Below are 13,765 nucleotides of genomic sequence, written 5' to 3'. Positions count from 1 at the left end.
GAGATAAGCGCCCGAGCATAGCGAGCTCGGGCGCTTACACACGCCGTACCGTAAAGTAAGACGTATGCCACTAGTATCGTAATGTACTATAATTAGCTACGATTACATGCAGCCGTGTCAGTTGTCCTACTAGCTGCGTGGTCGCTTACGACGAGAGAAAGAAGAGTGATACGGTCACTCAGATTATCGCGAGAGAGCGATAATGAAATACGAGCGTGCGAGAATTTTGGATCTCGTGCACGCGCGTTATTTGGTAGTAGTGTGCTTGGTCATATATGTGCGTGCCGCTAGCCAGCTCTTTCGAAAGTTGCCCGAGCACGGCGATTGCTAGTTCGAATATGACGAAGGTGTTAGCGCTGTTTTGCGTCTCTCTCTCTCTCTCTCTCTCTCACACACACACACTTTTTTGCGACGATGTAAACAGGTGTTCAATTTAAATTCGAACAGTTGTCCAATAACGCCTTGCTTGTGCTTTGTTTTTATTCTAGTCCTCTAGCATTGTTTGCGTATGAATCCCAAATCTTCCGCCTTGCTTTAATTTATCACTGTGATTTTTATGATGTGGTTGCTATTATATGCTTCCTCATACTTTGTTTTTATAATCTGCTGCTGTTGATTGGGGTTGCGATATTTACGAGATCATTATTTTAAATGCTTGTCGACTTATTTTCTTCATGTCCAATTTTTAATATTTATTATGTCCACTTTTTCTGAAAACTGTCATTTTTACGGGTAATCCGCGCACATGAGCACTTGATACTGTTTCTATATTATCATTTCTATTTTTGTGGAATCACGCTGTGGTGAGAAAGTACTGCTTTTTCAGTGTGTGTGTGCGGGGCGGGGGGGGGGGGGGGGGGTATGTCGCATGGGAGGTGCAAGATATGTGCAAGTGGCCCTTAGACACTGGATCCCCACAGGCACTATCGTTGAACAATACGTCTGTGGGTCCCGTTTATAAGCCTAGTTGGCTTCTCGTTTGAAGTTTTACTTTTCAGTACACTTCCTGTTCACCAAAGTGATTAGGGCTTCAGGATTAAACTCGCCTGCTTTTTTTGCATCGTCTGGTTGTTCGTTTCTTGCAGCATTATCCTGCCGTCATCTTAACCTGCCTCAACCTCTGGACATACTTAACCCCGGCATCTATGTTCCTTTGTATCGGGTGGGGGGTATGGGCTTGACTCAGTTACCTACGCTCCTCAGCATCGGTCCGAGAAGTACTCACAAATCCTCAACCTTATCTTCTACGTTCCTCTTCATCAGTATAACAACATTCATAAGCGGCATTTCAGCTTTGCCTCTTTCTTCTTTCTTCTTTATATTTCCGTCTTTATCTTACCTTCTTCAGGATGGCCGCAGCATAATTGTTTACCGTACTCTATCTCTCAGACGAAGTCAACATAGCTATTATAATCGACTCGGGTGTTAACCTGATCCGAAGGTCGCGTTCAAGTTTTTTTCGTTCTTTGCGATAGCGTGAGCATTTACAAAAGACATGCTTGACATCCTCGACAGCGTCTGTGCATACCAGGCAGTTGGAGCAGTCTTTGAGTCTATAATCTATGCAAGTAGGTCCTGAAGCATACATGCTCAGCTAAGAACTGCGTGAGATAGTAATTTAGTTTTCCGTATTTTCTTCCTGTCCAGACTTTGATATTTGGCGGTATAAGGGGTCTGTCGTCCCTTGTCGTACTACTTTATCTATTTTGCCACTGAGTCATTGTCTGTTTTTTAGCTGCATCCTATATTTCTTTATCGTTGCAGCCACTCGTTGATCCCTTTTTTTCTATTGTCGGCAGGTCTATGGGCAGTAATCCTGCAACAACACCGACCGCCTCGTCTAATATTGTTCGGTAAGCAAACGGTCCTGAGTTTGCTTTGCCTGTACACCATTGAGAGCTTGCGTACCATTGAGTATTAACCAACGATAATCTGAGAGTTGGATAACGGTAATGATTCCTGACAAGAATACTGGGGAATTGAAGAGTGTCATTTTACCAGCTCGAATGTAGGATCAAAGTGGGTCATTAAATTTATCTATAGATTAAGCTACTCGAGGCTTGGTCTAAGACTCAGTAGACAAACTAGCACTGATTTACAACAAAGTTCTTGAATCAAAAAAGCCTAGTTTGAAATCGACTTCAAATGTGCATGGAGGATTTGCACAAATAACATCATGAATATGAGAGCGAAAATTCAAGACACCCACAAAAGCGAGTTTTGAAGTATGCTTAGATTGCTTTAAAACAAAGTTGACAAGAAGAATGTTACTTTATCGGATAGATCCTTAAACACCACAGCTGACTGGAGTGTCAGAGATTAAAACTACCCTGAAAAAAATTCAAAGTTCAAATCATCATAAGAAGGTCCCGGGTTTAACAGAGCCCATGGAAAACTTTTAGTTTTAAAGTAAGCAGAAAAGGTAAAGTTAGCTCTACGTAAACTTTAATAAGAACAAAACTACAATCTGAATGAACAAATGAGACAGAAAAACAGAGTAGAAGAAACGATCTAAAATACATTCTATCCAGCAGACATTGGAGTCATGCCTGAAATACGATTCTACTGTTATTACAACTACAGACAAAAAAAAAATAAATATAAGTGCTCTAAGGAAGGTTATTATCTGCATCCAAGAAGACAACGATGCTAATTTAAAGAAGCCTGAGTACAAAGAACCAATAGCATCCAGATTAGTAAGCTCACTAACATTCAGAACAGATAAAAATAAATGTTTTAGATACAACATTAGCAACAAGAGTGCCTAGTGATAAAATCCAATCGCTGGTTCTGTTACGTATGCAACAACAAAGCTAACCATAAAAGTGATGATTGCGATCGTTTCCTTATCTCAAGGACAAAATAAAAGAAATGCCAACAAAGACAGTGAATGGTACGGACATTCTGCTTAAATGAACATACCTTATAGCAAAGGCCCGGCCAACGTTAGAGATAATTTAGGTCAAGGCAGAGGTTGTCCCAAAAGCGTTGTTAATTATAGCAGATTTATAGCAGATTTGGGAGTAGCCAAACATATCGCAAATAATGGTTTTGTTCGGAGTAATTTTAGGATATATGAAAAGAGAGATTTAAGATTATCAATAAAAAATAAAAAACAACATTTTCAATAAAAATCTTATTAAATTAACATATGTAATTACAGCAAAAGAAATTTTTAAGAATTTGCTATAACTATAATTAAATTTCGTGTTTAATACATTTTTAAAGCAATCAGAGATAAATGAGGTCAAATAATGTCAATCTCGAACCCTAGTAGGAAAATAAGCTTTAGCATCGCTAGCTTAACAATGATGAGTTTATAGCAGAAGCTAAAAATAAACTGTTAATCAGCTTATTTTCGCCTAAAATAAGCTTATACGATCCGCCCTAAAAAATGATTTCAACATAACCTAAATTTGAATGTCGGGACTATTGTTGGTTAAAGTAATTATTATTACGAGTTTAAATTGGTGGATGATAGAGTAGTCGGGAGTGCACGGTGGCGCATATTTTAGGAGACGTTTAGAGCAGAGAGGAAGCGAGAGAAGTGTGTTGAAGTGGAGTGAGAGGTAGCGTAAAGAATAAGGCCAGACTAGGTAATAAGGGATAGATACAGGGTTGGGCAGTAAAAAGGGGGTGAACGAGAGGATTGAACAGGGAATTAAGGAAGAGAGAGACAAGGATAGCTATAGGAGTGAAGTTATTGGAGTATGAGCCTAAGCAATAGGGAGATCTGGGATATTATTGGAACAGGACTAGAAGCGGGGGAAGAAAAACAAACCTTTGAAACACCGGGGGAACTAAAAGACAACCTAGCGGCAGTGGCGGGAATTAGAAAAGAAACATCGATAGGATTCATAGGAGGAAGGAGGGGGTAGAAAGAGAGGAGATATAGGCGGTATAGGACAAGAGGTTTAAGGCAGAGGATTTTAGAAGAGTGTTTCAAGCAGACTGAGGGAAGCGAACAGAAGGTAGGTGAAAAGCCCAGAGGAAGCGGGGAATAAGGTAAAGAAAGAAAAAGTGAAAGAGAAGGTAACAGAGAATCCGTTCGCGAGGAGCGCAAAGATTCAGAGGTTAAGAAAGGAAAGAAGCGGTGAAAGAAAGGTAAAAGGATGCAGAATTGCGAAGAAGAGGAAACAAGAAAGATGCAAGGTGTGGGAGAGAGAATTTATCGCGAACATTAACCAACGGAAAGAGAAGAGTGAAGTAGAAGGATGGCTGAATGAGATTATGGAAGAACTTGAATGTGAGATGAAGGACACCAGAAACGAAGGAATAAAAAAAAAATAATTTCTCAGTCCAAGGCAGACATGAAGATGCTATGCGAGAAGACGGCGGAACTAAATGCAAAGGTAAGATAGAAGCAGAATAGAGCAGTGTTGTAGAAAGAGGAGAGAAGCAAAGGCTCTCATCATGAGAGAAAAAAGCAGGAGAGAAGAAAAGGAAGAGGAAGAGGGAGGCCTAATTATAAAGGTCATAATAGTCGCAGAGGTGGAAGGTGAGAGATACAGATGGAACGAGGAGTAGGACAGGCTGGTGAGAATGGAGTAAGGGTCGGACTACGGCTGCCAAAAATGCACACGACATAGAGTCAAGCAGACGCGCGCACGCGATAGCACAACCACTAGTACACAGCATAGTCAGACACTCGCACATACACATTCGCACGCACACATATACATACGCTCGTACACACACGTACATACACGCACACATACACGCTCGCACGCATGCACACACAGGTACACGCAGATCAGAAGCAAGTTGTCTGGGTTGAATCTGCCCAGAGGATAACCGTTCGATGCTGCCCGAAGTAGACGACCAGACGATGCTGCAGAAAGCAGACGGCTGGATGATGCAGAATGAAGAAGACGAGTTTGATCCTGAACCCCTAATCACCTTGATGGATGGGAGATGTATGGAAATGTCAAACTTCAAAGGAGAAGCCAACCAGACTAGTTAACGGGCCCCACGGAAGTATTGTTTAACGATACTACCTGTGAGGATCCGGTGTTCGGAGGGCCACTTGTGCAGAGGTTGCTCTGCGTACGCCACATAAAAAAAAAAAGATTAGAAGAAAGTTGGAAGTTCGAAAGAATGTTGATAAATTGCTAAATATTGTATATATTTTTTATAAAGAAAAGAATATAGTTTAATCTCTCTATATTATAAAAGAAGTTTCGCCGCCGGTTGACATTTCTCCCCCTAATTCCCCCCCCCCCCTAATTCTCCCCCTTAATTTTCTCCAGTGGCTTCGAAAGTTAAGTGCGCACGTCCAAGTGTGTTTAACCCTTTTACCTTCTCCTGCGCCTGTATAAACCTAATTATTATGATCTTTATGTTTATCTGAAACCCCTTCCCCCAAAAGAAATAGGTCGAAAGAAATATGTAGAAATTTCAAGTGATTTAGCCACTTATTTTTATAACATAATGTTTTTACGGAAAAGAAGTGGATTAGACGTAAAAACTATTCAAATACTTTAGGAAGATTAATCTGTGTGATTCCTAACAAACAAGAGTCATTTTACTTAAAATTAATATTACACAGAGTTAAAGGGGCAACCTCATTTGATGATTTAAAAAACTTAGAAAATAAAACGTATTCAACGTTTACTGAAACAGCAGTAACCAAAGCAATTAAGTTTGTTTTTTGCTTTTTAATCGTAAATAAATGACCATTAGCACAAACTGTTTGGAAAACATACAAGAATTTTTAGAAGACTTTATAGTAACTTCAATTCATTTGCCGTATTATAATAATATGTAGTATATATTATAATTCAGTTGTATAGCATAGCTTGCTTTTCTTTTCTACCTTTACTTTACTTTTTAAATTTCTGATGTTACGTCCGAACGTCGGCGCACAATGTAATATTCTCCGTTTTGAGTCACCTTCCACTGAACTCTGGATGGAGTCGCTCCCTTATTTATTTTAATATCCCGGGTGAATTTATTCAAAACCCTTCCCAAACTAACGAACAGGTCTCGTTGAACTGTAGGTCAAAAGGCCTCCGACAAGCGAAGTCCAGCCAACCCTCCAGGCAACTTGACAAGTTCTCTTAAAATATATTTGTAAAATAAGCGGCATCGTTCAAAGCCTGCACACTTTACAAATTCCCAAACCTTTAAATATTTATTAATTAACTTATATAATTTTCACTTACTTTTCTTTTAGAAGATTGCAGCAAATTCAGAGTTTACTGGATTGTAAACTCCTTCCTTCTTGTTTTTGATAAATGATAAAATTTTTAGTGATTGATGCATGTCCCAAAAAAATAATTAAATGAACTTTACTACAAGTATGTTTTACTAATGTATATTTTGAAATCTTTGAAAATTGTTGTCCACTCTCCAGCCACCACGGCTTGTAATACAAAATTTTAAACTTAGATGTTACTTAGGAGCAGCCACCTCGGCTGAACTCCTCGACGAGACTCTCATACAGACTGAACTTTTCTTCGCACACTTTTCTTCCTTTTGCCCCCGCATCGCATCTTTTCCATAGGCCCATCCCTTTGGGTCCGCATCTGCGCCCTCTATATCGGTCATAGACCTGTAGCATCACTGCTTTCAGCTTAGCTACCGCCTCTTCCCATCTTCTTCCACTCCACCTTCGGTCTCACCCACGCTATTTTCCTAGCCTTGCCGATTTTTCGCGAGATGGCCCTCCCTGTACCATTTTCAACTTTTCTATTTGTTATTTGATAATAATTTGTACATTTTACATTTTTGCTCATGTAATATAATAATTATCAATTATGATTTTATTTTACTATTGCAATCAATTTAAACTTAATATAACTTGATATTTTAAAATTTAAAATCTCCATTACAATATTTTATTATTATTTGAAATTAATATTATTACTATTATAACCTATCTGCTATTTCTAACTAGTTTTTTATACACTATCTATTTAAACTAAAATCATATCGTAAAACCTGTGCGAGTATAAATTTCTTTCTACGCCACGAATACAAATTCTACATCTTTGAAATAAATAAAATATGCACAGTTGCTACTTAATACTTTTTATTATATTAGTATCATCATTTATTTAGTATTATTTATAAGTTTACTATTTAAACGTGTAAATAAGGTTTGATATGCTATACAAATAACATAGATTTATTGTAATCAAAAATGTTTTTGTATTTGAACTTATGCATCAGAACATTTATACAATTATAGAAGATATTTTTATAACAATTAAATTCTGGAAATGCATTAATTCAAGTGTCGTTTTTAGACACCCATCATTTTGACTACTTAAGTTACTAGTCTGATATAAATAAGAACATTAAATGCAACTTTTCATCGACTTTGTTTACATAAGTATTGCTACAGATTTTTGGAAAAAAAAAATATAAAAAATAAGTATTGTCATGCGCACTTTTACTTTCATTTCATGAGATTTCATTGAAGCATCTTAATTTGTCAATTAGGCAGGAATAACTTCTGTCTTGTTATCTTTGGTTACTAACTGTAAGAGACTGCCATTGATGGGTCTTTCTTGTTTTTGTGACCATTTCCAGAAGAGTCTGAAAAATTTCATAAAGCGTTATTGGACGAATTACATTTAGAAGTCTTATTATTTTATGAATTATTCTTACTCGGAAATGAATTCCAAAGGAGTCCAAGTTGTAGTATCAGCTTTTGGCATCCATTTGCGATTCATAGGAGTATCTAAGGTGATGGGTAAGATGCTAGCAACCAAGGAGTCAGCAAGTTTAACGCAGACGCTATTATTTGAATATTGCAAAAACTTTATTAAAAATGAGGCTGACAATTTCAAACAAACGAGACTTGCGCGAATTACGAATTACACGGTTAAAATATATTTACGCGCTCTGCGAACGAGCCCAAACGATTCGCGTGGCGCATGCGCGTCCGTAACCCCAGTTAACAATCGGACCGGAGTTGGCAGTGTCATGGCGCCCGTTTCCGGAATTCAAAGTTTCAATTACCGGCCGGTGTACCTTCCTAGTAATAATAATTATTATTATTATTATTACAAACATGCATTATTACTCTTTAATTATGTAGATTTAAGTTATTATGTCAGATTTTACATGAATGTCGCAGTTTGATTGTTAGTCGAGTCCTATTATGAACCTTTTTTGTATACAGCAACTGATATTTCTTAGACAGACTGGTACATAGGATCTATCAACGCAGGTAAGTTATATTTTTGATTTCTAGTTTATTTTTACATCAAGAAACTTGCCATTATTTCGCCTTTTCAATGCATTTATAAAAATATTCACTTATATGAGCTGGAGTTGAAATCCCTGGAACCGTTGAAATACTTACATGGTTTGCGTACCCAAGGATTTTAAAGTAGAAGACGTAAGTACTACATAAAAATGAAAAATTAGAAGAGATACTCGTGGAAAATCCACCCGATATGTTAATTTCAGAAGTCAAATAAAATAAAGTGATTGTACGGCACTTCTGATTAGGTCATGCATCTTTGCACTGCTTTAAAATGTTACAAAAGAAAGAAAATAGTTTACAGCATGTAAATTACGAAGACTCAATGAGATTGTAAATTTTAGGGTTGTGCGAGTTCCAGAAAAGTCAAGTTTCCCGCCCGAAAACTCGACTCGACGAGCTCGGGTCAAGTCTCGAGTCGAGTCGAGTTGCTCGAACTGTTCGAGCCACTCAAATATTTCAATCTGCTCAAATTTCTCGAGCTGCTCAAAAATTTCGATCCGCTCGACTTTTTCGAGCCGCTAAAATAAAAATTTTTAAAAACAAATGTTTTAAAAATTAATTTTTTTTAATCTGCTCGATAATAACTTCGAGTCGATCGAACTTTTCGAGCCGCTCGAAGTTGACGAGCTGATCAAAAATTTCGAGCCGATCGACAATTTCCCGCAGCTCGGAAAATTCGGGAATTCGGCTCGAACTCGACAAAAAAACTCGACCCGACCAGACTCGAGTTTTTCGGGAACTCGCACAACCCTAGTAAATATGTATACTGTCAAAAATAGAAAACTTACCAATTAAACAAAATATAAGTAATGCAGAAAGGCCATTGCAGATTATTCATCCTCATTTAATAAATCCAATTTAACCTAGTACACGCCCTGGAGAAAATAAGTAAATTATGACATTTGTAGATTATTATTCTCTATTGAATATTTTGTCTAAGATCAATTATTTAATATTTTCTCGAAATCTTCTAGGTACAAATGCAAAAGTATGTCACGTTATATTGGATAGAGATACTTAGTACACTGATGGTTAAATTATCCAAATGGCAAGTATGTAAGAATTAGCAACAGAAAAAGCTATTCATTTTTATTATATCATCCCTCTCAACTCAATTTATAAAGAGGTACTAATTTTAAAATTTTTATTAAAATTCAAAAGATAGAACAAATTAGAAGATTTGGGTGCATTGCTTACATCAAACTACCAAAAACAGACTAAATTCAGTAATGTATCGGTAAAAGTACTCATGGTAGGTCATACAGATACTGGATATACAATTTCTGGAAATATTGAAAATTTTTTCATTTTTGAACGCATGTCACTCTCTTTTCATTTATGGGGCTAAAAGTAGGGGTTTCCATTTCAAAAAATCAACTTGACCTTGAAATGCCCTTGAAGATCCTGTTTAACGACAGGGTCAAGATGACCATTCGTCAGCCGGGGAGAAAACTGAAAACTTTTGTGGGTAACATTTTCTCCTTGAATGCATTCGAGTTCAGCTAACCAGTTGTACTGTTATCGGCATGACCAATGACCTTGACCATTGAATTCAAGGTCAAGGCAAGGTCATATTCAAACGTAAAATTTCCCGCTCTTTCCATTTCCGGTGCCAAAAGTAGGGGTTTCTATTTGAAAAAATCGACTTGACCTTCAAATGACCTTGAAGGTCACGCTCAATGACATTGTCAAAGTCATCATCAGATAGCCAGGGAAAAATCCTAAAACTTTTACCCGAAACTTTTTTCGCTGGCATGCTTTGCCAACGAGATAATTGAGATTAAAGATTAAAATGACTCACCCTGTATATTATGACATCCCAGTTGTAGAGAGTTCTTAGAAATAAGACCTGTGACATTTCATAAAAAACTAGTGTATAAAGATACATTCAAAAATAGTTGACCAAAAGTAAAGAAAGTTTTATAAATTTGTTCACTATCCGTAGGATTCCAAGAGAACGAGTGGCTCTTTTAGGCTAAAATTTTAGGATACTTTGTACACTTGTAGTTTTGGTAATTGTTGGAGTGGTGGAATAAATAATAAACACTGAGGTTAATAATAATAATGTATATTGACAAAGTAGTTAGGCTTGAGAGCCCAGTAGTCGGCACGTCCGATCACATCGGAGTCTTACAGGCAAGGGAAGAAAGAGAACAGAGTATAACAGTGTAGTCGGCGCTTAGAGTATAGTTGCGAAGCATGCGCGATATGCTCGCTCTGACTTGATCTCGTCTCACTGCACAAAATCGTTGTCTGCCAATAGATGGCGCGACGAGTATCGTTATGGTATCTCATCAAGATTATAATACTTAATATTACAACAGTAATAATGCAGGGATTTGAATTTGAATGATTAGAAAATGTTTTTCCTTTTTTCCGCTTATTATGCCACCTTTTTGTGCATAAAACATTTTTCATAACACGTGCATCGACAACGCGCTTTTCACCTACGAAAAAGTGGAGCGAAAGTAGAGTTTTTCAAGCCTAAAGCGAAAGGCCTATTTAGTGTTTTTGTGTGTATATATGCGTATAAACATACCCACACATACATATATACATACTAGTGGGGCTTCGTTCGCTAACCTCCCATTTAAGTTTCTATGTGAATCTTTGAAAAATATAAATCTAAATGATAGGTGGTTCAGAATTTTTTTTCAAAATTAATTTCAATTTTTCCTTTTCCGACTCCTAATTTGTAGCTGCCGCCATCTATCAATTATTCATATGATCTCCAACAGATGTAGCTGGAAACTTGCAAGTTATGATATGTAACATGCAATCCAAAATGGAAAGAATTAAAATCAATTTTAAAACAATTTCCAAAAAATACAACTCCAAATAATATGCCTCACATTACCGTTAGACTGTTTTAAACAAAAAAATATTTTTGGTAAAGTATTAATTTATGTTTATACAGTTGAGTTTGAAAAACGAGGTTCACAGAATAAAAAAATTGTATCAATGGCATCAACTGGTATAGCTTCAATATTATTCCCAAAAGGAATGACGAATCATAGAACTTTTTGCTTACCTTTAGATTTGACAAATTTTAAATTTGCATGTTTACAATTTGAATCTGATAAAGAAAAGTTACGAAAAACAGATTTAATTATTTAGGATGAAGCTTCTATGATTCCTAAAAAGGCTCTAGAAATAATCGATTTAACTTTATGTGATCTATGTATTACTAACATTCCTTTCGAGAAAAAATTAATAGTTTTAGGAGGAGACTTTTGGCAAATTCTACCTGTTGTAAAGAATAGTAGTAGAGCTATTATAATAGCAGAAACTATAAAAACATTATACCTTTGGTTACACTTCCATATTTTAAAATTGAACATCAACCTGCGTTCACTCAATAGAAAATTGGCAAAATCTACTTCTACTATTATATTAAAGTACTTAATGTCCCCGTGTACCGTGAAGCCTTTTACATCTTTTCCCAATAACTTAACATCTAGCATATAATTTTGGGCCTCAAATATTTTTCGGCATTACAATTTTTGGGCTTTAATAATTTCGGGTTATTTAAATATTCCTGTGTGCCGTGAAGCCATTCATATCTTTTTGAACAACAGACATATTTATATCTATTAGTATAATTCTTATCTCATTTGACATTTTTGAAGTCCTATAAACTGTGTAACAAAATAGACTTAAGGGTAACAATTTCAAACCCGTCTCAATGATCGCCGAAGCGAACGGCGCCCGTCCACTGAAACCCATAAAGTCGACAGTCACAACAAGTTTGAAGCACAAAAAGTTCCAATAAAAAACTGTATACAAGACCAAAGCTAATATGACAATACAAAGCAAAATAAAAATTGAAGATCTGCAAATTTCAAAGGCCAGAGCAGACTGAGCAATCAAAACAATTTCCCCGGCTATCTATACATATTGGTACGCATGTGCAGACTGAATTGATAAATATCGGATATGTATACGAATATTATCGTAAAAAATTATTATAATTTTTCCGAACTGGCCACTTCTGGTCACTTTTTCACTACCACTTTCCAGGCTATTTATACATATTGATACGAACGCGCAGATTGCATTTGTGAATATCAGAAATCTATATGAATATATATATTTAACTTACACTGCCTTCCAAAGTTTAGTCGGCTTTGACACTATGATTTTCTGCGTCAAATACTATATTAGAAAAATATTACACATAAATTTATAGGAATATTATCGTACAAAATGTTTATGATTTACTGATCATACTATATCGAAAGATTCGAGCAGACTGATCAATGAAACAACTTTCACGCATATATATGTGTATATATATATGTGTGTGTGTATATATATATATATATATATATATATATATATATATATATATATATATATATATATATATGCGTGAAAGTTGTTTCATTGATCAGTCTGCTCGAATCTTATATATATACAGGGTGAGTCATTTTAATCTTTAATCTCAATTATCTCGTTGGCAAAGTATGCCAGCGAAAAAAGTTTCGGGTAAAAGTTTTAGGATTTTTCCCTGGCTATCTGATGATGACCTTGACAATGTCATTGAGCATGACCTTCAAGATCATTTGAAGGTCAAGTCGATTTTTTCAAATAGAAACCCCTACTTTTGGCACCAGAAATGGAAAGAGCGGGAAATTTTACGTTCGAACATGTGATTTTGGAAACAAATCATCTTTTGTGCGGAAATTACCTTTGACATCAGCCGAACCCAGGATGCACCATCGAGGAGGTTGTCAAAAGGATTTAGATCCCATTTTTTGTTTTATTTTTTTTTATTTGTTTTTTTTTTGTTTTTTCCCTTTTTGTTATTTTTTTGGTATTTTTATGGAATGTTAACTGGAGTTAACCATTGATTAATTGTTCGAAATTAACGCCGTTTTGTTGGATGCAAAGATCAAGTCGAGCTCTGAATTGTCTTATGGTTCTAAGTAGAACATCTCGAGGGATTGCTGCACAAGCTGTACGAATGCGTTCGATCATATTATCTCGCGTTGTTGGCCGTTGAGCATAAACAACATTCTTAAGATATCCCCATAAGTAAAAATCGTGGTAATGATGTGGTGGTGCTCCATCTAATTGGATCCACATTCTTAGCCTTGTGGCTAGGTCTACATTTTCTAGTAATTCAGGTAAAATGTCTCGAAGTAATCTCAAAAAGTTTACCCCATTCACGTTCTCTTCAAAGAAATAAGGACCAATCAAATAGCCATTGATGATTCCACACCAGACCATAACACTCCAGCGGTGTTGATTGTCTATGGGCCTGAACCAATGAGGATTTTCATCTGACCAATAATGGCAATTATGTCTATTCAATTCTCCAGTGTTTCTGAATGTTGATTCATCTGAAAAAAGAACGTGCCTGAAAAAGTCTTGATCTTGTTGAATCATTCGTATTGCCCATCGACAAAAACGTACTCGCAAAATCATATCATTTGGAGTTAACTGTTGTGTTAATGTTATGTGATAAGGACGATATCTTCTCGCTCTCAATATTCGGGATGCTGTTGATTGAGGTATACCTATTTCTCTTTCTATTTGTCGAGT

At 36.3% G+C, this 13,765-nt stretch overlaps 2 protein-coding genes across 9 annotated transcripts in view; one reads left to right on the top strand and one right to left on the bottom strand.

Annotated features, from left to right (window-relative positions):
* LOC100680454 (cyclin-dependent kinase 14) overlaps nucleotides 1–13,765 on the top strand; it is a 132,342-nt gene that overhangs the window by 15,835 nt on the left and 102,742 nt on the right. The window lies entirely within an intron of this gene.
* LOC116415898 (dihydropteridine reductase-like) lies at nucleotides 7,327–8,416 on the bottom strand. Its single transcript, XM_031921522.2, has 2 exons — nucleotides 7,615–8,416; nucleotides 7,327–7,542 (listed from the first exon to the last, which is right to left on the bottom strand). The coding sequence occupies exons 1-2, from the start codon at nucleotides 7,677–7,679 to the stop codon at nucleotides 7,443–7,445; spliced, it is 165 nt and encodes a 54-aa protein (XP_031777382.1). The 5' UTR covers nucleotides 7,680–8,416; the 3' UTR covers nucleotides 7,327–7,442.

The sequence above is a fragment of the Nasonia vitripennis genome, assembly GCF_009193385.2.
Source record: "Nasonia vitripennis strain AsymCx chromosome 1 unlocalized genomic scaffold, Nvit_psr_1.1 chr1_random0012, whole genome shotgun sequence".
In the NCBI taxonomy this organism is placed as follows: domain Eukaryota; kingdom Metazoa; phylum Arthropoda; class Insecta; order Hymenoptera; family Pteromalidae; genus Nasonia; species Nasonia vitripennis.
This window is presented reverse-complemented; position numbering and strand designations above follow the sequence as displayed.

Bases quoted from the DNA above. Each gene is read 5' to 3' on its own strand.
- LOC116415898 (XM_031921522.2), bottom strand. From the start codon at position 7,679: ATGAATCGCAAATGGATGCCAAAAGCTGATACTACAACTTGGACTCCT. The intron at 7,543-7,614 runs GTAAGAATAATT...GAAATTTTTCAG, and splicing joins CCTTTGGAATTCATTTCCGA to ACTCTTCTGGAAATGGTCAC.